This window comes from Macaca fascicularis, chromosome 7 (assembly GCF_037993035.2).
Source record: "Macaca fascicularis isolate 582-1 chromosome 7, T2T-MFA8v1.1".
NCBI lineage: Eukaryota > Metazoa > Chordata > Mammalia > Primates > Cercopithecidae > Macaca > Macaca fascicularis.
The window spans coordinates 168,461,497-168,485,844 of NC_088381.1; the positions used below are offsets into that span (position 1 = coordinate 168,461,497).

At 47.8% G+C, this 24,348-nt stretch overlaps 2 protein-coding genes across 8 annotated transcripts in view; one reads left to right on the top strand and one right to left on the bottom strand.

Moving 5' to 3' along the window:
* Window positions 1-9,647, bottom strand: part of WARS1 (tryptophanyl-tRNA synthetase 1) — a 43,816-nt gene extending 34,169 nt beyond the window's left edge. Inside the window, exons 1-2 of one of the 3 annotated variants that reach the window (XM_005562211.3) lie at window positions 9,588-9,647; window positions 967-1,140 (exon numbers count right to left, since the gene is read on the bottom strand). In XM_005562211.3, coding sequence (XP_005562268.1) covers window positions 967-1,077 — 111 coding nt within the window. In that variant the 5' untranslated portion in view covers window positions 1,078-1,140; window positions 9,588-9,647. Of the gene's footprint in view, window positions 1-966; window positions 1,141-8,603 lie in introns of all 3 variants that reach the window. The other 2 variants (XM_005562212.5, XM_015453231.4) reach the window with 2 other exon arrangements.
* A 115-nt stretch (window positions 9,648-9,762) lies between these two features.
* The window catches only part of WDR25 (WD repeat domain 25), a 152,110-nt gene continuing 137,524 nt past the window's right edge, over window positions 9,763-24,348 (top strand). The window contains exons 1-2 of one of the 5 annotated variants that reach the window (XM_005562206.4): window positions 9,763-9,823; window positions 13,941-14,777. In XM_005562206.4, coding sequence (XP_005562263.1) covers window positions 13,980-14,777 — 798 coding nt within the window. In that variant the 5' untranslated portion in view covers window positions 9,763-9,823; window positions 13,941-13,979. Of the gene's footprint in view, window positions 12,919-13,940; window positions 14,778-24,348 lie in introns of all 5 variants that reach the window. The other 4 variants (XM_005562209.4, XM_065518454.2, XM_005562207.4 and 1 more) reach the window with 4 other exon arrangements.

Below are 24,348 nucleotides of genomic sequence, written 5' to 3' on the forward strand. Positions count from 1 at the left end.
AAAAAGATGAACCTGATAGACTAGTTGATGTGCGTTGAAAGGAGATTCATCGGACAGGGAAAGGGCTTGGAGATACATTATCATTAGTATCACTGACATAAAAGTCAAGCAAACAGAAATTAAGACAAATATTAACTCCAGAGAAAACAAAAGCTGGGCGAGAAAGTTAGAGTACTCATTCTATCCTTGATGGTTCAGCTGTCCACGTCTATTTCCATGGTCATAATAATGTCAGTGTACAGATACTGACCTAACTACAACTGCAATACAGATGGGGAGACTGCCTGGATGGCAAGTGGTTGTGGAAGTACGAATTCTTCATTTCCACCTGAAAGTTCCCAACTTGAAAATCAACAAGGAACAATATAATAAGCAGAATATTTACAGATATGGGGCGTACATAACCAAAAGGTCGGCTAAAAGAATTGAGCAGGAAATAGGGAGAGGTGGGTTGGAGGGCCACTGTACTTCACAAAGGCTTTGAGAACCCCTGACTCTTTACACCACAGGCATCCCAATGTTGATAAAGGGAAAAATACATTTAAAACGATAACCAAGGCTGGCATGGTGGCTCATGCTGGTAATCCCAGCACTTTGGGAGGCCAAGGTGGACAGATCACCTGAAGTCAGGGGTTTGAGACCAGCCTGACCAACATGATGAAACCCCATCTCTACTGAAAATACAAAATTAGCTGGTTGTGGTGGCGCATGCCTGTAATTCCAGCTACTTGGGAGGCTGAGGCAGAAGAATCGCTTTAACCTGGGAGACAGAGGTTGCAGTGAGCTTAGATTGCGCCATTGCACTCCAGCCTGGGAAACAAGAGTGAAACTCCCTCTCAAAAAAAAAAAAAAAATTATAACCAAAACACCTCAGTCATTGAGGAAACCATCTATTCTAGAGTAACACAACCCTAGAGACTTGGGAGGCTCAGCTGCCTTCGTGGAGAATCCAGCAAAATCATGTACCTTTGACGCATTTCCCGCTTTGAGGGACCTCACGAGCTCCCCTTGTGTGGCGATGCTGTTGAACAGCTCCAGCGGAGAGGCACAGGGCTCGCTGTTGGGCATGTTTGCCATCTCTCAGGAAGTATGTTCACGGCCGGCCTGAGGTCAGAGGCTTCGTTCAGCAGACAGTCAAGACTGGTGGCGGGGCGGGGTGGGGGGCACGGGGAAGGAGAGAGGAGAAAAACGAGAGAATAACAAAACATCGTAGCTGTTTTTCCTTTCCTGTATTGAGTCCTTTTTTCCGAAAAGGTTGTGAGGTGAGTTACAATAAAGGACATGGATAATATAATAAAAAGAGAAGCAGAAATTCGGGGCCATGAAGAAGAGGAAAACCATCAAATGCCAATGCTGAAGACTAAAGGAGTGGCTAGGATTTACTGACTTAAGGTCTGCAAAAGAGGGGCCTCCTAGTCAAGATCAAGTTTGCACCTGGTGATGCCCCCTGTGCCCCACCCAGTGCCCAGAGCACTGGAGGACTCTTGTTTGCTCAGGGTCTAAATACCAATGTGTTTGTTTGTTTTTTTTTTTGAGACAGAGTCTTGCTCTGTTGCCCAGGCTGCAGTGGGCAACTCGGCTCACTGCAAGCTCTGCCTCCCAGGTTCATGCCATTCTCTCACCTCAGCCTCCTAAGTAGCTGGGACTACAGGTGCCCGCCACCACGCCCGGCTAATTTTTTGTATTTTTAGTAGAGAACGGGGTTTCACCGTGTTAGCCAGGATGGTCTCGATCTCTTGACCTCGTGATCCGCCCATCTCGGCCTCCCAAAGTGCTGGGATTACAGGCGTGAGCCACCACGCCCGGCCAATACCAATGTGTTTTAATAAACCTAAGTTCACTAGTGCCAAAAACTTTTGGCAAATTACTATTTGATGTTTTCTTTTTTTTTTTTTTGAGATGGAGTCTTGCTCTGCCACCTAGGCTGGAGCGCAGTGGCGCGATCTTGGCTCACTGCAACCTCTACCTCTGGGGTTCAAGCGATTCTTCTGCCTCAGCCTCCCCAGGCTGCCTGCCACCATGCCCAGCGAATTTTTGTATTTTTAGTAGAGGGAGGGTTTCACCATGTTGGCCAGGCTGGTCTTGAACTCCTGACCTCAGGTGATCCTCCCACTTCAGCCTCTGGAAATGTTGGGATTACAGGTGTGAGCCAAGGCACCCATCCTCTATTTGCTGTTTATCTTAATTGCCTTGGGAATGAATTATCGGGCTTTTGGACCCATAACTAATATATCGCTGAGCAAATGTCTTCCACTGCTGGCCAGCTGCTTTCAAAGTGAGCTCTGGGGTGGAGGACAGGCCCTTACCTGTCCTAGGTTCCACATGGCGTAAGGACTGTCTCCAGTCTGTCCATTCCGCATGCTGCCTTATTTAACTACGAACCTTTGGAGAAGGTGTGTCTGTACCTCCTATTAGTTATGATTCACTATTACCCTTGCAGAAGGTGAGGACAGGGCAGACAGAGACTGTACTGCCATCAAACCCTTCTTGGCTCAATCATTTCCTCTAAGTGTCAAGTTTTCTCACCTATAAAATGGCACCGCCAGGAACTTCTTCCTCTACCCCAGGCTCTTATGAGAACGAAATGAGGAAAAAAAGGCATGGTAGCACTTTGTAAACTGTAAAGCAAGATGTAACTACGTTACGAGTACTGTTATTAAATTTCTTGTGTTTCTTAGGGTTTCAAAGACTGGCTGAACTCCAGCTTCATTTTAGCTTGCTGTAAAACCTTGGAGGAGAAGGAAAATGACAAGGCTAGTGCCTGAGCTGCTAACTTTGAACACCTCTGTACCTGTTATTGTTCTAAGCACCTTATATGTATCAATTCACTTAAGCCTTGTGGCAGTCCTATGAAATAGATTTCTTATCTCCATTTCAAAGATGAGGCACAGAGGGGTTAAAAAAAACTTGCCCACGGCTGGGCATGGTGGCTCATACCTGCAATCCTGGCACTTTGGGAAATATAGTGAGACTCTACAAAAAAATGAGAAAAAAAAAATTAGCTGGGCACGGTGGTGGGCCTGTAATCCCAGCTACTTGGGAGGCTGTAGTGGGAGGATCACTTGAGCCCGGGAGTTTAAGACTTCAGTGAGCTATGTTTGCGTCACTTTACTCCAGCCTGGGTGACAGAGTAAGACCCTGTCTCTAAAAAATAAAAATAAAATAAAATAAAAGCTTGCCCACGTTAACATCACAAGGAAATGGCAGAGGTGTGCTATAAACTCTAGTAGTTTGACTCTAGAGCCTACACTTTCAACCATTATCCTACAAATGACTTATCTCTATGAATCAAACATATACATTTGTGGTGTCATTTATTTTACTCTATCCTATCCATTTGTTAAATATTTGCTGTAAAATTATGTAAATTGGCCAGGCTGAGGTCAGGAGTTTGAGACCAGCCTGGCCAACATGGTGAAACCCCGTCTCCACTAAAAATACAAAAAAATTAGCTGGGTGTGGTGGCGCACACCTGTAGTTCCAGATACTTGGGAGGCTGAGGTGGGAGAATTGCTTGAAACTGGGAGGTGGAGGTTTCAGTGAGCTGAGATCACGCCACTGCACTCCAGCCTGGGTGACAGAGAGGTTCTGTCTCAATTAAAAAAAAAAAAGTATGTAAATTGGCCAGGTGTGGTGGCTCATGCCTGTAATCCCAGCACTTTGGGAGGCCGAGGGTGGATCACTTGAGGTCAGGAGTTCGAGACTAGCCTGGCCAACATGGTGAAACCCTGTCTTTACTAAAAATACAAAAATTAGCTGGGCATGGTGGCATGTACCTGTAGTCCCAGCTACTTGGGGGGCTGAGGTATGAGAATCACTGGAACCTGGGAGGCAGAGGTTGCAGTGAGTCGAGACCATGCCACTGTACTCCAACCTGGGCAACAGAGAGAAAGACTGTCTCAAAACCAAAAAAATTCCAAAAAGTATGTAAATCATGGGTGCCGTGAGAGGTGGCTCACACCTGCAATCCAAGTGCTTTGGGAGGCTAAGGCGATTGCTTGAGCGCAGGAGTTCAACAGTAGCTTGGGTAATGTTAGGCCTCTGAGTCCAAGCTAAGCCATTATATCCCCTGTGACCTGCACGTACACATCCAGATGGCCAGTTCCTGCCTTAACGGATGACACTACACCACAAAAGAAGTGAAAATGGCCTGTTCCTGCCTTAACTGATGACATTACCTAGTGAAATTCCTTCTCTTTGCTCATCTTGGCTCAAAAGCTCCCCATTGTTACCCCCGCCCCTCCCTGCCAGAGAATTACCCCCTTCGTAATTTTCCTTTACCCACCCAAATCCTATAAAGCGGCCCCACCCCACCTCCCTTCGCTAACTCTCTTTTCAGACTCAGCCCGCCTGCATCCAGGTGAAATAAACAGCCTTGTTGCTCACACAGCCTGTTTGGTGGTCTCTTCACACGGACACAAGTGACACAAGTGAAAGGTAACATGGATAGTGAGACCCTGTCTCTCCAAAAATTTTTTATAAAAAAACAAAAATTGAAAAAAAGGTATGTAGGCCGGGCGCGGTGGCTCAAGCCTGTAATCCCAGCACTTTGGGAGGCCGAGGCGGGCGGATCATGAGGTCAGGAGATCGAGACCATCCTGGCTAACACGGTGAAACCCCGTCTCTACTAAAAATACAAAAAAAGGCCGGGCGCGGTGGCTCAAGCCTGTAATCCCAGCACTTTGGGAGGCCGAGTCGGGCGGATCACGAGGTCAGGAGATCGAGAACATCCTGGCTAACACGGTGAAACCCCGTCTCTACTAAAAATACAAAAAACTAGCCGGGCGAGGTGGCGGGCGCCTGTAGTCCCAGCTACTCGGGAGGCTGAGGCAGGAGAATGGCGTAAACCCGGGGGGCGGAGCTTGCAGTGAGCTGAGATCCGGCCACTGCACTCCAGCCTGGGCGACAGAGCGAGACTCCGTCTCAAAAAAAAAAAAAACTAGCCGGGCGCGGTGGTGGGCGCCTGTAGTCCCAGCTACTCCGGAGGCTGAGGCAGGAGAATGGCGTAAACCCGGGAGGCGGAGCTTGCAGTGAGCTGAGATCCGGCCACTGCACTCCAGCCTGGGTGACAGAGCAAGACTCCGTCTCAAAAAAAAAAAAAGAAAAAAAGGTATGTAAATCAAAATTTATTTAAGTCAATGAAAGTATAACACTGAAAACCAGGATAGGACAGCCGCCAGTTTCTTTCTCTTCCTTGATGAGAACCACCTCAATTCCCAGAAGGGGAGGTTTGGTGAGATAACTGACTCAGATAAGAAAGCATCCAGTTTAGGGAGGAAGGCAGAAGTACCCTCTGCCTAGGGCTAGAGAGGAGAACTCCCAGACTCTCCCATTCCCTCCCCAGCAACAAGCTGAGCAAATCAGTCGTTATCCATTTCTCTCTAAGGTCTTTGCCCATATCAAATAACAATCAAACTCATGAAAATTACTTCTAGCCACAAATCATCAAACATCATGTCCAGATACTTATCCTGAATTCTCCCAACTCTCAAAGCTGGGTGTTACTCTATACACCTTGCAATAGCAGACAAGAGGCTGACGGCTCCATTGCTAGGGAGTAGCTAAGCCAGAATCTGATTGCCAAGCCCCCTCGCTCATGTGCTTTCTCAGAAGCCCTGCTGCTCCCTGCTGCCTGCCTGTCTGAAATGTCTCACACCCTTCTCTGCCTGAACTCTGCTGATTCTTTCCAATTTTAACTCAGCTCTTCACAGCCTCTCCTGACACCTGTGCTTCTGGGACCAAGTTGGTTGATCCATCCTCTGTGATCCCCAAACACTCCTTTAGTAACTTTATGAAAGCACTTACACTGCAGTTTAGTTACTCATGTCTTCCCCAGCAGACAGAAAAGGTAAGCACTGGGTTTATTCTTCCGTGTAATTCTAGTACCTGACACACAGCTTATAAAAAAATATTTACCTAATGAATGAATCTCCTTAGTCATCTAGTTCAACTTTTTCCTCTCAGGTTTATCTGTAGAATGTCTTTACTTGTTCCAGTTGAAGTCTGATTCCCCCAGGACTTTAGATGGCCTCTTGTTTAATGTACTGGTACTGAGTTGAGCCTTCCCAGATCTGTGGAGAGCCAGGCTGGTCTCCTGGGGTCTTCTCCAGGTCTCCCATCCCTAGTCTGGTTTCTTCACCCTCTGCTAACATCTGCCCACCATCCTGGTCACTATTTTTGGAATTCCTTTTGGTTTACCCTGTCCTTCCAAAAAAAATCAGTGCCCTGCGTGGAAGGCAACAAAGCAGCAGCAGTAAGGTTTTGAAGTTAATCAAGTATAAAAATTATTCTTAAAAATCCCTGGAGAAAGTGCCAGGTAGAATGCGTGGGTGATCCCAGGAGAGCCAATCTCCCATTGCAATAGAATAGATAACTGTTTCTTTGCTAGAGGATCAGCTAGATAAACTGTACTTGCATTTAGGGTCCCTGTTGCAGGGAAAAACATGTGTCTATAACTATCAGAACTCCATTTAAGAAGCACATGGGACCGAGGTGGGCGGATCGCGAGGTTAGGAGATCGAGACCATCCTGCCTAATACAGTGAAACCCCGTCTCTACTAAAAATACAAAAAATTAGCCGAGCCTGACGGCGGGCGCCTGTACTCCCAGCTACTTGGGAGGCTGAGGCAGGAGAATGGCGTGAACCCGGGAGGCAGAGCTTGCAGTGAGCCGAGATCGCGCCACTGCACTCCAGCCTGGGTGACTGAGCGAGACTCTGTTTCAAAAAAAAAAGAAGCACATGGGAATGAAATTAGACTCAGGAAATAGCAAATGATTATGATCACAAGGCATATATTTTGTGTGGGAATCAACCACACTATTGAAATCATGTGTGTGTGTGTGTGTGTGTGTGTGTGTGTGTATGATGCAACTTTCTGTGTGGTCAGAGACAAGGAGAATGGAACTACCATCTTCCTCATTTCATGCATTTATCAGTTTATCCCATTTATTGTGTAAATGTTCTTCTTCCCCCTACCTATCAACATCCTCTTTTATTTCTTTGTTGACTTTCAGAATTGAGTTGAACTTCAGAGGTTTTTCTTTTCTTTTTTTTTTTTGAGACAGAGTCTCGCTCTGTCCCCCAAGCTGGAGTGCAGTAGCTGGATCTCAGCTCACTACAAGCTCTGCCTCCCAGGTTTACGCCATTCTCCTGCCTCAGCCTCCCGAGTAGCTGGGACTACAGGCGCCCGCCACCTCGCCCGGCTAGTTTTTTGTATTTTTTAGTAGAGATGGGGTTTCACCATGTTAGCCAGGATGGTCTCGATCTCCTGACCTTGTGATCCGCCCGTCTCGGCCTCCCAAAGTGCTGGGATTACAGGCTTGAGCCACTGCGCCCGGCCGAACTTCATAGGTTTTTCAACTTGAAGTTCATGAACATCTGAAATTACATTAATGCTTGCAAGTACATTGGTATGTGCATGGTTTTGAGCAACGTCTCCTGGCTTCGTAACCTTTCCAAAGGAGGCTGAGATGCCAAAAGGTTAAGGACCATTGTCTTCAGTGTTTACCAAATAAATTGCAAATAGAACATTAAGTCTTTAAGAGAATTAGATTTACCTGTTTAACAAATACTACACTCTGAAACAAAGAAATGCAGTTATAACCAGTGAAGTACTCTATTATCTTCCCTAAACAAAAGTACTGGGCGTGTAAAGAGCAAAACTGCCTACTCCAAAGCAGATCACAGCAGACCTTCAAGGAGAAAGCTAAAAAGGCTCTTGAAAATTAACCCCCAACCCCCTTTTCAAGAACTTGAATCTTGTGCTCATTGTGAAATTTTCCACTGTTGTGGAGGAGCATAATAGGCACTTAAAGAAACTGGGTATTGTATTGGGATGAGGAGTGGAAAGAATTATAGAATTGTTTAACAGAACAACATGATAAAGACTTGGATTGCATAAAAATCATCTCACAGAGAAGATCAGGACACACTGATTCTGCAATCTGGGGAAGGGTGGCATCAAGACAGCCAATTCTGGAGCAGCTGAGAAGAAAATGTAGCCCAGGAGTGTTTCTGAATCCCTGGAATATCACCAGGAGGTAGAATACCATCCTTTAAATCTTGGCCCCAGAGTGTAAGTGACTATGCCTTTGGACTGGGAAGTTCCCAGAGGACAAGAAAATGACTTCTTTAGAGCAAGGATTTCTTGACACCTTCTGGGACCCATTATGTTCCACTTTTTTTTTTTTTTAAACACTAAAAGAAAGATCGCTTTCCCCTCCAAATAACAAATGAACATTATCTTAAAAGGCAAAGCCATTAATTTATATGAAGCCAGGCACTAGACACTTTGGGGTGTCACAACAAGAATGACAATACGTTCTGATGTTGAGCACAGAAGGGGGCTGCATCAGTGAAAACTATGACAGACAGCATGAGAGTGCTGGGAGGCAAGCTACAAATCCAAGCACGCGACTGCTCAGCCAGGATCTCTATTCCCTATGGGAGCAGTGAATTACCTGAACTTTCGGTCAATGGAAGAAGTAAAATGCATAACACCCTAATCCTAAAGACACAAGTCCTGACCCCCTAAACCAAGGTTTTCAGCACTTTGGTAAAAACACTAACAAGCTCTAAGCCTGGCAAAGATGGCAATACATACCCACGTTGTGGAAGACTCTGCAGAGGTGGCCACTGGTCACGCTGGGCAGTTGAGCAGCTGAGAATGCCCAGCCCAGCCAGAAATGGTCTTTAATACTCTTCCCCTCTTTCTTTCAGTTTCCCTTCTGAAAAAAGAGGCTTTTCCTTTTGTTTACCAGTCCCCACCCTGCATTCAGCTAAGCTTTTCTTATAAATCGCCCTGATTCTCAGAAACACTTGAGCTCTTGACCAACCTTCTTGATGAGACTGTCCAATCAGAGGTGGGCTGCCTGGGACCAGGTTGAGACCAATGAAACCCTCCTGAGAATCGAGCCATTAGCTGGGCATTGCATCAGCCACCCCTCACCCCCCGCTGGCCTCCAAATAACCTCTCCACCCTCTTCCCGTTCCCCACCCTCAGTGTCAGTGTGACTGATTTTGTGGAGTCGTGGGCGTTAGAAAGAGAAACCGTAAATTCCCCGCATTTGTTCACCGAGGCGGCGCAGTGTAGTGGAAAGATCGGGAGTTCTGAGGTCACAGACGCCTGGGTTTCAATCCCAGCTTGGACTTATTCGAAACCTTGGGCAAGGGTCACATTACTTTTCTGCTTCCCTTCGGTTTCCTCATCTGTGAAATGGGCATGGAGAAGCCTGCTAACATTACCATTGAGCGGACTAAGTGCAACACTAGGCAAAGTCTCTGGCACATGGCAAGCGCTAAATAAAAATGGGGGCCTCTCTTCTCGGGAAAAGAGAAGAGGTGGAGATGATGAAGGGTTGATGCCGGTGGGAAAGGGGGACGGGGTGGGTCGGCGGCGCTCACAGGAAAGGAGCAAGGGGTCGGTGGCAGGATCCGCGCCCTTCACGGTGCCAGAACGCGGCGAGCAGCAAGCCGGGCTCTCAGGATACTGCCTGGAGGGCCAGGCCGCTGGGCGCCGCGCGGGCGTCCCTCCATTACTCCCTCCCTTGTTCCCTCACTCCGCCCCGGCCTCACTCCCCTCGCTTACCCGGCCCACCCGGGCCCGTCAGCACTCCCGGCTCAGCCACGGGTTGTCTCCGGGGCGTCCGTGGAAACGCCATCCGGACGGAACAACTTCCGGCCCGACGGCGCCATCATTGGTTGTTCACGCGGGGGCGGGGCAGAGGGCTCCACTGATTGGCTGGCGGCCCCGGGGCCTCGTCGCAACGTGACTGGACAGTGGTGTGCTGGCCGGTCGGCCTCCGGGAGAACCGAGCGCTTCCGGTGCGTGTGGTGAGCGGCGGGCCCCGGGCTGGAGGGGGCCGGGACTGGGCAGCGTCCATAAGCGCCCCGCGCCTCTTAACGCGGTCTCTCATAGCCGCTCGCCTTCCTATCACTTCCTGTTCCTTCAGAAAGCGCTGTGCCTTGGACCAACCTTACTTCTTACTATTGACAGCTCGGCTAACTCCTATTCATCTTTCAAAATCCATCTCTGGTCGTATCTTGTTTGTTGCCTTCATCAGTCTGGGGCCTCCGGGGGATCTGTGTTTTGTGTTTAATTTCCACCCACACAAGACCCAGCATAGGGCTTGACAAAGAGTAGGTAATCAGGAAATGTTTGTTGAATGGCAATATCCTATTTCTTTTACTTCCTCAGCATCTCCCCCTCCCACCTGTTTGCATTCCAGAAATATTTTTGGACGCTGGGCATTGAATAGTGAACAAAACACAGAAAGCCCTGTCCTCATGGGGCTGACATGCTGATAGTGATTGTCAGAGTCACTCGCTTCTTCCTTAGACTCTTCTCCAGTGTCCCTGCCTTCCCTTCCATCTGTCTCAGTTCCTCTTAGTTTAATCCCTCACCACCTTCCAGAGGGAGCACGGGCACTCTGGTGGTGGGAATCTGTGGGATCCTTTTGACAGCAAGGAGTCGGGTGCGTGGTGGGTGGTGCCTGGGCAGAGGAGTTGAGAGTGGCCTGGGGACCAGGTTTAGCATTTGGAGAACAGAAATGCCAAATTATTTGCAGTGCACGGTTCCATTAGTTTATAATTAGTCTTTTATATTAGTTCCATCTGAGATGAGCTGGCTGGCTGGCTTTAGAAGTTTTGTTTTTGTTTTTGTTTTTTTTTTTTTTTGAGACGAAGTCTTGCTCTGTAGCCCAGGCTGGAGTGCAGTGGCGTGATCTCTACTCACCACAATCTCTGCCTCCCGGGCTCAAGCAATTCCGCGGCCTCAGCCTCCAGAGTAGCTGGGATTAGAGGCATGCGCCACTGTACCCAGCTAATTTATTTTTTATTTTTATTTTTATTTTTAAAAAATTTTTAGTAGAGGTGGGGTTTCACCATGTTAGCCAGGCAGGTCTTGAACTCCTGACCTCAGGTAATCTGCCTGCCTCGGCCTCCCAAAGTGCTAAGATTACAGGCGTGAGCCACTGTGCCCACCCATTTTATTTGAACTCTGGCTTTGTGTGTGGAAGTTGTTACCTGCCTAGAATGGGCTGTGAACAGGGGCGGCATTACTAGAGGAGACTGACTACAGACATTTATGGAATGATGACCTGACTTGTAGACCAGTGGAACCCTCAGGCGAATGGTGCCATTTGGGGGAAAGGTGTGGAAGGGGTTGGGTGGTTGATTCCAGGGGACATTGAAACCCATTGTCTAGCAGAAGAGATGGGTAATAGGCTGTCTGGAATGACTTAGCAAAGGACTTGGAGGGAATCTGTTTAATATGATCTGACTCCACCTGTTGGGAGATGGAGGCGGACCTTGGCCTGTTTGATTAAGTTTGGGTGCACTGGATTTTCTTGGAAGTCTATTGCCTGAGCGTTCTGTGCTGTTCCACCGCGCCCTCTGCTGTCCTGGGTGTGCCCAGCACCCTTCTTTTTCTCTGGATTGTACTTGGTGCTAACAGCATAAAAGTAAAACATTGATCCAGACCAAAGCACTTCTTTCTGGGAACTAATTGATAACAATGTATTGTGCATGAAGGTTCAGAATTTCAGAAAGAATTTTTTTTTGAGACTAAGTTTCACTCTTGTCGCCTAGGCTGAGGTGCAATGGCCCGATCTCGATCTCGGCTCACTGCAACGAGGGAGTGAGGAGGCTCAACATGCCTCCTGGATTTAAGTGATTCTCCTGCCTCTGCTTCCTGAGTAGCTGGGATTACAGGCGTGTGCCACCATGCGCGGCTAATTTTTGTATTTTAGTAGAGACAGGGTTTCACCATGTTGGCCAGGCTGGTCTCGAACTTGACCTCAGGTGATCTGCCCACGTCGGCCTCCCAAAGTGCTGCGATTACAGGCGTGAACCACTATGCCCTGCCCAGAAAAGATTTTTTTTTTTTTTTTTAACAAGTAGAAATTCACTGCAGCGTGAATCTGTGTTGGGAGTGAAACGGGTGAATTTGGATCATGCCCTCAGAATTGCTCCCTGCACACTTGGGTGGACCAACACCTTAGGCCTCCAGCTGGCTGCTACAGAGATGGGATATCTGGGGGAAGAATGTTTCAGGCAGAGAGAAAAGAGGGAAGGGCTGGAGCACAGGGAAAGGATGCAGAGGAGCGTGGCAGGCCTTTCTCACCATGGATCCTGGACATCTTTTGATTTCCGTATTTTCAGACCTAACCTTGTTCATGATGATGAGCATATGTTCTCACTGGTTGCTAATAAGCAGTGCAGCAGGCTTTCTTTATACATTTATCTTCATGGATTTATACATCTAGCAAACATATGCTAGTATTTGTGTAGGATAGAGTTCTACAGTGGGGTTGGTGAGGTGAAAATGATGTGTTTAAACTTGTAACACATATGACCAAAATGGACCTTCCAAAGGCATTTTTAAAGTCCTGTCCCTTTCTCTGTAGGCATTGTCTCTTCAGGTCTTCTTCTTCTTTTTTTGGAGACAGAGTCTTACTCTGTCACTCAGGCTAGAGTGCAGTGGCATGATCTCAGCTCACTGCAACCTCCACCTCCCGGGTTCAAATGATTCTCCTGTCTAGCCTCTCGAGTAGCTGAGACTACAGGTGCCTGCTACCATATCCGGCTAATTTTTGTATTTTTAGTAGAGACGGGGTTTCACCATATTGGTCAGGCTAGTCTTGAACTCCTGACCTCAGGTGATCCACCGGTCTCGGCCTCCTAAAGTGCTGGGATTACAGGCATGAGCCACCACACCCAGCCTAGGTCTTCTTTTATGTCCTTCAATAAAAGTTTTAGTTTTCTTTCCTTTTTTTTCTTTTTCTAATTTTACTTTTTTAAGATGGAGTCTCTGTCACCCAGGCTGGAGTACAGTGGCACAATCTCGGTTCACTGCAACTTCAGCCTCCTGGGTTCAAGTGATTCTACTGCCTCAGCCTCCCGAGTAGCTGGGACTACAGGTGCGTACCACCACACCTGGCTCATTTTTGTATTTTTAATAGAGATGGAGTTTCACTATGTTGGCCAGGCTGGTCTCGAACTCCTGACCTTGTAATCCGCCTGCCTCGGCCTCCAAAGTGCTGGGATTACAGGCGTGAGCCACCGCACCCAGCGCTTTTTTTTTTTTTGAGATGGAGTCTCCCTCTGTCGCCGAGACTGGAGTGCAGTGGTGCAATCTCAGGTCATTGCAATCTCCACCTCCTGGGTTCAAGAGATTCTCCTGCCTCAGCCTCCCAAGTAGCTGTCAGCCTCCCAAGTAGCTGGGATTACAGTTGTGTGCTACCAGGCCTGGCCAATTTTTGTATTTTTACTAAAGATAGGGTTTCACTATGTTGGCTAGGCTGGTCTCGAACTCCTCACCTCAAGTGAGCTGCCCCCCTCAGCCTCCCAAAATGCTGGGATTACAGGTGTGAGCCACTGCACCCAGTCTTAGTTTTCTCCACGTAGGTCTTGCTCATTTTTTATAGATTTACCCCCAGCTATTCCATAGTTTTCATTTCAAAAATTTTATCTTCTAACTAATTAGCCCTGGTGTGTAGAAAAGCCTTTTTGTGTGTGTGTTTATTCTTTTTTTTTTTTTTTTGAGTCAGAGTCTCCCTCTTGTTGCCCAGGCTGGGGTGCAGTGGCACAATCTCTGCTTACTGCAACCTCTGCCTCCCGGGTTCAAATGATTCTCCTGCCTCAGCCTCCCGAGTAGCTGGGATTACAGGCACCCACCACCCTGCCTCGCTAATTTTTGCATTTTTAGTAGCGACAGGGTTTCACCATGTTGGCCAGGCTGGTCTCGAACTCCTGATCTCAGGTGATCCACCCACCTCAGCCTCCTGAAGTGCTGGGATTACAGGCATGAGCCACCGTGCCTGGCCTGTGTTTATTCTTATGACTGTTGAGTTGTTGGATTTCCTAGGTGACATGTTTTCTTATAACTACATACATATTCTTCCATGTACATTTTCTCATGCTTGACTTTGTTTGATCTTAGGTGGTTTGGCTTTGAAGGACAGCAAAAACTCTGTCTTTAATGGCTTCGCTGGTAGCGTATGATGATTCGGACTCGGAGGCTGAGAGAGAGACTGCAGGAAGTTTTGATGCCACTGGCCAGATGAAAGACACTTCTGGTGTGGCCGGACCACCTGAGAAGGATTTTGCATCTGGTACACTGGATGTGCCCAAAGCAGGGGTACAGCCCACAAAGCATGGCTCTTGTGAAGACCCAGGGGGCCATCGCCTTCCACTGGCTCAACTTGGGAGAAGCGATCGGGGTTCTTGCCCCAGCCAGAGGCTACAGTGGCCTGGGAAGGAGCCTCAAGTCACCTTCCCCATCAGAGAGCCTTCTCGTTCTTCTCTGTGGACGAGCCATGTTCCAGCCAGCCACATACCCCTGGCAGCTGCACGCTTTAAGCAAGTAAAACTCTCCAGGAACTTTCCAAAGTCATCTTTCTGTGCTCAAAGTGAATCTGAAACTGTAGGTAAAAATGACAGCTCTTTTCGGAAGAAAAAGTGTGAGGACTGTGTAGTACCCTATACCCCCAAAAGACTAAGACAACTGCAGGCATTAAGCACGGAAACAGGCAACAGTAAAGAGATGGAGCCACAGGGGCCCCCTGCAGGGCGTGCCCCAGCCCCTCTCTATGTGGGCCCCAGAGTGTCTGAGTTTATTCAACCGTATTTGAACAGCCATTATAAAGAAACCACGGTTCCCAGGAAAGTGCTTTTCCACCTAAGAGGGCACAGGGGCCCTGTCAACACCATTCAGTGGTGTCCAGTCCTTTCTAAGAGCCACATGCTTCTCTCCACTTCTATGGATAAAACTTTCAAGGTAAGACTTGAGTGAAAACTTCTGCTTTCAGATGCTCTTAGGAATACACTGCTGGAATGACAGTGAAGTGGAGGGAGGTTATAGGCTGAACTTTTTTTGGTGTAGATTTCTGTAATTCTCTTTGTCACATTTGAGAAAGGGTCATCTGTGGTCAGCCCTGGGTTGTAGGTTCCTCCTGCCCCAACCCTTCCCTGATGCTGCCTTGCTCAGGTCACCAGAGGATACTGTTTCTTATCCCTCTCAGAGGCCGTGAGGGAGGAGGTCAGATAGTGGGAGAAGAAAAGCAGGCCCAGGACCAAGCCCTGGGGACTGGGGATGTCCTCGGTGACCCTGTGGAGCATTGAGCCATGCCAGCTCTGTACCTGGTGCTGTGCCGGTTTCAGGAGCTGTTAAGAGAGGTAGATAGACCCAGCCCCTGGTGTCAGGGCTTGCACAGTGAGGTAGGAGCCATGGAAAAGTAGACAGACACAACCCTGGGCTGTGAGGATGGGCCCCCAGTAGGACACACAGGTGCTCTGGGAGCCCAACAGGAGGGGTACCAGCCCAGCCCGGGAGGGCTTGGCAAAGGCCTCCTGAGGAAGGGGAAGGTTCACTTCGTGATGGGGGTGGAAGGGTGCGTTTGACTGCAGGAGCCCTGTGTATGTGTTGGCTCCAAGCATGAGGGCCTGGGAGCTGGCTTCAAGCATGAGGGACTGGAGGCTGGGGAAGCAAGGTCAGGGGGAGCTGCACGTGCCCTTCGGGGGACTTCTGGTTTTACATGGAAACTCCTTTTTGCATTGTCTTATTTATTTTACAGGCTACTGAAGTAATAGTAATGCAGTCCCCACAGTATGCAAGTACAGTGTGATAGGTCGTTGTGCCCACCGGGGACCTGTCTCTAGCCCTTCAAGCTGTGTACTGCGCCCCTCCTCTCTCTCCTCGCAGCTAGCAAAGCACCTGATATGTAGCGGGTGCCAACTAAATGCAAGCTGAACAGAAAGCTCTTGGAAAGGAAATAACTTCAAGGGACCTGGCTTCACATCCAGCTTTGCTGCAGAGTAGCTAGCTGGTCGACCACTGGCCAGCTGCCTTCCTGTGGAGTCTGGTGTCTTATCTGTAAAAGGGCAAAATCATACCTGGGTCATGTGCTCATGTGAGAAAAATGCTGAAAAAGTGCCTTGCACAGAGCCAGGTACCTCATAGGCGCTCAGTAAATGGTGGTTCCCTTGCCTTTGTTACCTCAGAGTTCTGGAACCAACTTTCCTAGATCTTTTCACTTGCAAATTACATTTTGAGCTTTTCTCCCTCAGAAGCAGTTTCTTAAGTGAGGAAAGGAAGCTCCAAGTATAGAGATGTCTTTGAAATGAGCTGAATTGATGGGTGTCATTTTTAAGTGGTGAACTGAAAGCCTGAAGTGGCTTGTCTGTGCTCTTTTCCAGCAAGACTCAGAGTCCTGTGGGAGAGAGAGTCATATTCTCTCTTCAGCCTGGAGTTCCAGGATTTTTCACTCAGGTCTTTGGTGCTTTTCCTGCCACTCTGGGGGCTGTGAAGTGTGTGCGGAGGCTTCTGGCATCTCTGGTGTGGATCACAGCATTGCTGGGATTGATCTTGTGGCCCTGGGGCTTCTCTGCTCTGCTTCCCAAGTCTGCGCTGCAAGGGCTGGAGGGTGGGAAGCCTGTCCGGAGGGTTGCTGGTGGGCCTGCGCAGTGTCTGGCTGGCCCCAGTTCGAGTGGTGGCCCTTGTCCTCCCTGCGCTCACCTTCCTGTTGAGGCCTTCTTTCCTCCATGCTTTCCTCGCGCCCCACCCTCTCCAGGGTCTCCTGCCTTTGCTTTCCTGCCTGTTAGGTTCCTGCTCAACAGCCGAGGCTCAGTCTGGAAAGTCATCTTCTCTGAAAAGCTCCCTGTTGGGTCCACTGAATACGTGTTTAGTGGGCTCTAGCTTTGTGCAATGTCCTGTTTTAGGCGCTAGAGAAATAGCATTGATCGAGACACACAAATCCCCCCACTTGAGAAGCCGGCAGGTTGGCAGGGCGTCTTGATGTCCAGCCTCTCACCTCTGGGCGTCCCTCATGACTGTCTGCTGTTTGAATGTTCTGCTCCCCACTGCTGCCCGTGGGCCTTGGGAGCAGGGCCAGGGGCCTCCCGCCCTTGTCTCTTGTTGCAGGGGTGACTGCAGCTTCGCCTCCTGGGGCAGCACCATGGTGCAGCCGATGGGCTGGAATCAGGGTGAACAGTGGCATCCAAGGCACCCAGTCTAGGGGCTGGCACGCAGCAGGGGCTTTGTGGAAGATAGCCTTGGCTGTGGGGTGAGCCACCTGAGGGGCACAGGCAGTCCTCTCTGAGGGACCCGGAGGGAGAGAGAGGGCAGCCTGGCCAAAGGCAGCACAGGCTAGAGGAGGAGAGGGTTGCTATGGGCAGAGATGGGCGGCGTGTCCTCCACTCAGGGCACTGCCTCCTGGAGAGAGTGGGGACAGCAGGTGTGTCCTGGTGGATGCCCACCTGCCTGCTCACCTCTGGAGTTCTCCTGATGGTGAGGGGTGGACCTGGGGCCCTGTGGGACTGGCCTCCGCCTGGTGGTGTGAAGCGCTCCCTGGGCCCTGCTGGCAGAGGGGCAGCTTGGGTCACTTTTGCCTGGGAAATTTAGATTTCCTAAACAGAAGCATCCCCACGTTAGTTTTTGAGCAGAGAGCACCTGAGTGGAGGCATTGATTTCTGGCCTTGTGGAGTAGACGAATATGCCAGGGACGGTGCCACTGGGGATGTGGGGGAGAGATGTTTCTGCCCCCATGGAGGGGAAACTGTGAGCAGCCAACTAACTGTGACACTTCATGACCAGAAGAGGGCGCAGCGGGCCCAGTTTGGAATGGCAGTGAGGGTGGCTCAGACTGAGGGACTGTGGTAGGAATGCCCTGCTCCTGGGCAATTCAGAGACCTGGGTCCAGGTCTGTGGGGCTACCCTGGGTGGGGCCAGGCGCCGCTGCTGTGCCCGCCTGTCCTGAGGAGACTGTGTGTGCTGCAGGTGATGACACCGGCACAGGCCTCTTGGGCTGCCAGGCAGCTTCTTGGGAGCCCCACCCACTGCACTGTGCGCCCTGGGTGCCTTCCCAGGGCAGAGCACATCTGCTGTTGTGAGGTTGGGCCAGGGTCAGCATGGCTGCTAGGGTTGGCGTCTCCTGACCCTCTTTTTACTGTGGTGTTGTGAACATTAGGGCTTTTATAAGCCATAGATACAAATGGTGAGCCAGGGCCCTCTCTCTGTTTTAAGATATTTGACAATTTTCAGTGATGGGTTATTTGGCAAATTGGTTTTGGGCAAATTGACTTTGAACAACTTTTCAGTGTGAAGAGTGTATGGCAGGGGCTGGAGAAGCCAGGATGGGAAGATGAATTGGGAACCGGTGGGGAGCCAGGCAGGAGCTGTGACCAGAAGTCCTGGCTGAGGCCTCAGGCTTGCTGGGCCACCAGGTTTGTGCGTGGCCTGGCTGGGCAGCACATGGTGTTCTTTTCCCTCCTTGGTGTCAGAGGTGGGGCAGCATGGCAGATCTTGGGGACCTAGTGATCTGGGGAAGGCAGTGTGTGGTTATGGGGCGTGGATCTGGAGTGGGGATGGGGCCTCAGGTGCAGGCAGGAGTCCTGGCTGGCTGCAGCCCAGTCCCTGGAGGAGAGGAAATGGTGGGCACAGCGGGGAATGAGCTCAAAGAGGTGGGTGCAGCAGTGTACCCTTCCCAGGGTGCTTTCCCCCTGCCTTTTGGTTAAAATCTGCCAGTGTCTTCTGGGCCCCTGTGGAATCAGGAAGGAGAGAAGAGCTTGGGGCTGGGTGACAAGACCTGCTGGGGTCCTTCCTTTGCGGCCAGCCCCTTGGTTGTGTGGTCTCTGGCAAGTTACCTCACTTCTGAGCCTTCATTTGAGTATCTGTAAAGTGGAGAGAATTAAACATGCCTTGCTGGGTTTTAGTGAAGAGTAAACGATATTAGTTGTGAATCACGCAGTGCCTGGCACATAGCAGCACTTAGTGTGTGCTCGAGTTTGTGCTTTTCCCCAAGAATTTTCTTTCCTTGACTTGTGCTGATGTCTTATTTTACATATGTAGCCATGGAAGCATATCAGCTTCACCTAGCTAGACTTTAAGCTTCCTGAGCCAGAACCCATTTTTATATTCTCCAGCATCTGGCACAAAATTGTGTACATGTTAAGTGATCGATAAAGATTAGAACAAATTTTTTGGATTTTATCGCAAGCCTTTGGGAAGGGATTGTCTTTTGAGTGGATCAATCCTATTCGCCACTAGGGGGCACAGTAAGACTTAATATAAGCAGCTCATCCAAGCTTCTAGAATGTGGAAGAATCCTTGATTCAAGGTAACATTTACTGAAAAATGATTTCTTTCTGATCAGGAGAAAAACAACACAGCCCAACTTATTAATCTAAAGAACATGGAGTGCCAGTTCCTTCATCTCCTTAAAATGTAGCTTTAGAATTCATAAATTTCAATTGGGCATATTACAGTGGAAAGATACTTATTTTAATATGTTCTAAATGTTCTGTGAGCTGTAAAATATGCTTTTATTAGTTTTGAAAAATTTACAGCTAGATAAATTAAGTAAAATAAAACAATGACTCATAATTCTGCACCACGGCTCTTTCCTGACGATCCATTCTTGCCCCTGTCTGTGAACGTGCATGTTTTTTTCATAGCTGTGATCCCACATTTTATATACTCTTTTCATCTCCCAGTGAACTCGTTCGGCTTAACGTGTTTGAACACCCACTGCACGTAAAGGTAGAAATTCAGACTTTGATGCCTGTTTTTGAAGGAAAACGTGTACATCGCCTGCTTTAACCAAATACAACCAGCCTTTATTGAATGCTCCCATGTATAGAACCCTCTGCCAGGCGCTGAGAAGGAGTCCCAAAGGAATAAGATGTGTTTTCTGCTTCCAGGGACCTTCTGTACCTGTATGAAAACCTGCAGTTCTAAAACACAGAAGGTTTTTAAAGAAAATATATGAGTTAGATGTTGTTTATTTGCTTTACAGAATAATTTGCTCTAGAAATTCTTCCAGTAACAAGCTTCCTTAAAATATTTTTTTAAAAAAACCTTTTAATTTTTGATCATGAATGTCATAGATGCTTATTGTGAAAAACTCTGATGATGCGGCAATATGAAGTATGAAGGAGAAACAGAAATCATTGATAACTCTCAACCCCAAGTCAGTGCCTCATTAACATGAGGGGCCTCCCTGGTCTGCGGCCCTGCATTCCTATCTGTTTACATAATTGGGCTTATTGCATAGTATGTGCAGTTTTGAATTCTTCTTTGCTGCCCAATCTTTTGTAATGTGTAAGGGGAATTTTTCTACCTTATTAAAAACTTTTCCCCAAATATATTTTTATAACTGTCTCAAATTTCATACTTTGCTTCGTTGTTTCCATGTTGCTTCCTATAATTTCCTGCTTTTGTTTAAAAAATAATCAGTATTGCAGTGAATATGGCTGTACATAAATGTTGTCTTTTTTTGCTGCCTTAATGCAGTTAAGATGGGCTTTGATTTACACCCGGGCATTAGCTAAAGCCCTTGTGTGTGGTGAGTGGGACCTGAGTAGACAGGCAAACCTTCAGTGCCACTGTTGTACTCCTTGGCTCCCATGCCAAATCTTCTGCTTGGTAGCTATGTGACTTTGGGAAGATCGCTTAGGCTCTCTGATCCCCTAGTTTCTCACTGGTAAAATGGGGATAATTGGCAAATGGCCACCAATTATGGTTGTTGCTGTAGAGCTGTAATGAGAAGATCCAGCCTAGTGCCTGACAAGGGAGAGGCTGAGGAAGCATGTTTCTGACTCCCCTGTACCTGTATTGATTAGTTATAAAACAAAGTGTAGAAAAGACAAATCACCCAGAATCCTCCAACTTACTGTAACTCTTGTTTTTTGTGAATCTTTTCATTGTCTCTATGCACACATTTTTAAAGCATTTCAATCTCCGTGTTCTTGAGATAAATACTTTTAGAATCTAAAGAGTTTGAGGATTGTCTGTGCCAAGCCATTCATGCACTCCCTTTTCATGTACTGAACACTTGGCAGGTCTGTGTTGGAGAGCTGAGTCCCTGTCCCCAAACTGGTCACATTTAAAGCATCTCTCTCTCATCCGAGAGAATGGAGAGCACTAGCCATTGCTGAGCCATTGCTGAGCGCTTACCATGTACTAGGCATGTTCTAAATGCTCCATCTCCTCTTCATTACAGGCCTGAGAGGCCACTTCTGTCCTCATTCCCGTTTTACAGATGAGGAAATTGAGGCACAAAGAGGTCAAGGGACTTATCCGTGGTCACACAGACAAGTAAATGATAGGGGCAAGCAGGGAAGCTTCAGACTCAGAGCCTGAGCAGAAAGAGCTACCACCCCCACGCTGCCCTCCTGCCTCTGAGAATAAGGGATGGAAAAGCGTATCCCCTTCACCCAAGTGGTGTTCAAGCTCCATCCCAGCTTCCAAATTTTATGGCTCTGTTAAGGGACGTATGGAGAAGAGATGATTTCTGGGGTGGTTTGGATTTGCATTTTTATGTATTACAGGATCCTGTTGATTTATCATTGTTAATGAATCTGATTATATTAGGGTATCTTAGATGTGCTTTGTAGAAAGTGATATATTTCACATTCAAAGACAAGGAATTTATGGCTCCAAGTGCCAGAGTGAGGGTTTATTTCAGTTTTGAAAGAATTATTCTTGATGGATTTTACAAAATGAGACTGAGAAATGATTTGATGTGTGGAGTGAGGAGTCGTGGAGCATTATGCAGATGATTGGCAATTTATTCTAAGCACGAGGCAAATCTATTGGAAATGAGAGGCGCAGCTGGGAAGGAGGTTTGGGTGGTGGTAGTGGTCCTTTGGTATTTGGGGAGTGAATGATTAATAGTGCATCCAGGGTAATTAGATGAAGGTGAGGAGAGAATGGGTGATGTGTGTGTGCACATGTGCGTGCATGCATAGCGTTCATCTGGTTCATTTGATAGAGGCCCAGAGAGGGGAAGACACTTGCCCGAGGACACGCAGTAGGTGTTTGGATGCTTCCTGGACTGGACGCTATATCTGCTTTTCTTCTTTCCCACCTTCCAGAGGAAGTTCAGAATCACCTGAATTACCCCAGGATTGGGAGTGAGGGGCTTTAGACTGGTTGGCAGCAGGGCTGTGGAGCCTCTGGGAAGAGCCATGAGATTGGAATCTTCTCTTCGTGGGAAGTGAAGTGTTTTTGACACTCCTCCTCCCCCATGTGAAAGCCGCGACGTTTCTGAGGCCAACAAATGAGACATTTCCCAGTTCCAATTGCCTTACAATCTTGTGTCTTACAGAAAAAACCTCGGGTTGGAGAGGAATAAGAAAACTAAAGTGTAGCAGAACCCAAGCTGTGTTTTCTGCTTTTTAATAAGTTCATTCCGTTTAACTTAAACAGTTCGGTGTACCAAGGGCAGGGCCTTGTGCTCACCAGATGTTGACAGGAAGAAAACAGCCGTGTGAAGGTACAGGTTCTGTCCTCGAGAAGCAAGCCTCATTCACTCTCATCCCATGTCATTAAGGGAAGGATAGAGCAATTTGGAAAAATGCTTTTAATGTAATTGAAAAATGCAGATTGCAAAATTGGCGCATTTAGGGGTTGAGACAGTCTAGTAAATTATTTCTTGTTGCTTTTAAAACTTGGAGACAGTAGACTCTTAAAGGTGCCTGTCTAATGCCCAGTGATGGCCTGTGTCCAAATGAGTTGTTTTAGATTTAATTTGTTTTATCATAAAAGTGGTAAAATTTTGGAGAAAAATACAAGAAGATGGCAGAAATTAAAAGATAAACCATGGACCCTTCATTCAAGCCTAATGACTGTGAACATTTTGCAAGCAGCATTTCCTTCTAGTCTTTTTTCCCTACATATATCAACTAGTTTTAATCATACTGTAGGTACGTTGTTTTCGTAGCCTGCATTTAAAATCACAGGATGGTCATTTCTCCCCCAGATTGTTAGTATTTTCCCCTCTTAAGAGAAGGGTTAGGTAAGTCATTCCAACCTTTTAAGCTTTTCTTCTAGCTTCTGCTGTTTCTCATCAGGTGTTTTCTTTTGTCTGTTCTCCCAGATGGACACAGCTCTCATGCAGACCCATCATATATTGGGGGGGAGTAGAGCAAGTTGGGGGACAGAAGCACTGAGGGGCAGTCAGAAGGTACATGTGAGTGAGACCAACTGTGTCAGCCCAGGATACCCGGAAGCCTGCTTTCACCTGACCTCCACTCTGGCAAGCTTCCTGAAGTTTCCTGAACTTGGCAGAGGATAGTGTATCTTGATCTTCTACATGGAATACTGTGATACTGCAGGGAGGACCAGAAGGGCTTTAGAAACCTACAACCAAAGCGGTGCTAGAACTCTGCTTTGCCAGGGCTCGTGGAGCTGTTCCAGGCCTGCCTTTCCTTGCTGGGAGTGAGGCATTGGGGACCTTGGCCCCCCATAGAACGAGGGCCATACAGAGTTGAGCGGCACCCTGGGGGGCTGCTGCTGGTGAAGGTCGTTGACTTTGTGACTCTGATTGCTTGGGCATCCTGAATGTCCCTGGATTGAGCTTCTGGGTTTCTCTTCTTTATTTCTTGGCCTTTCTGTTTTATTTTTCTGGGGAATTTCTTCCACTTTATCTATCTTTCAATGCTTTTTTTGAATTTGTATTTCTGCTGTCATAAACTTTTAAATTGAAGCATAATATATATTCAGGGAAGTGTTCTGTTCTGTCATATTTTTACATTCCAAGAGCTGTTTCTTATTTTCTGAATGTTCCTTTTTTTTAAAAAAATATAACATATTGTTTTTTATTGTATATTTACAAGGTCTTTTCTTAGCTCTTTGAGTTCTTTGAAAGTTTTCCTGTTTTCTGAAATGTTTGTCTCTTTCTTATCTTCTTTGGTCTTTTTTTGTTTTGGTGTCTGCATTCCATGTTAAGAGATTTCCTGCTGCTCATTCCAATTAGGGAGGGAGGCCCTAAAAAGCTGACCTGACCGAAAGCTGTGTGTGTGTGCACGCACATGCACTGGTGTGGGGGCAAAGGGACTTTGTTTGCAGCGGGCCGGATGTGGGATTATGAGGCGGCAGGCTGGCGCTCATCATAGGAACCCACTTGTGATTATTTTTATGTATTTCCTTGAGCCTGGTCAGCTTCTCAGGGAGGCGTCTTCTCTGGGTGGGCTCTTGGCCTGCTGCCAGCCTTCCGGCATCTGAGCTGGGGAAGAGGGTCAAGGTCTCCGTGTTTAGTGTGCAGACTGTACTCTCCATCCTGTCCTCCAGCTTGGTTTTCTCACTGTCTAGCACGTCTTTTCCCACCAGTGTGCAGATCTGTGCCGCTCTTTTTGGGGACTCTGTAGTGCTCAGTGTCTGACACATACCATCATTTCTGTGTAAAAGTGGCTGCGTCTTCTCACCCTCCACAGCGGCGGAGTTATTACCTTTTGAAAATGTCTGCTAATTTAATGGTGTCTTGTTTGAGAACCAAGTGAGTTCATTTACGTACAACTCTTTTAGAACGGGCCTGGCACTTCGTTCATTCTAAACAAGCATTTGTTATCCT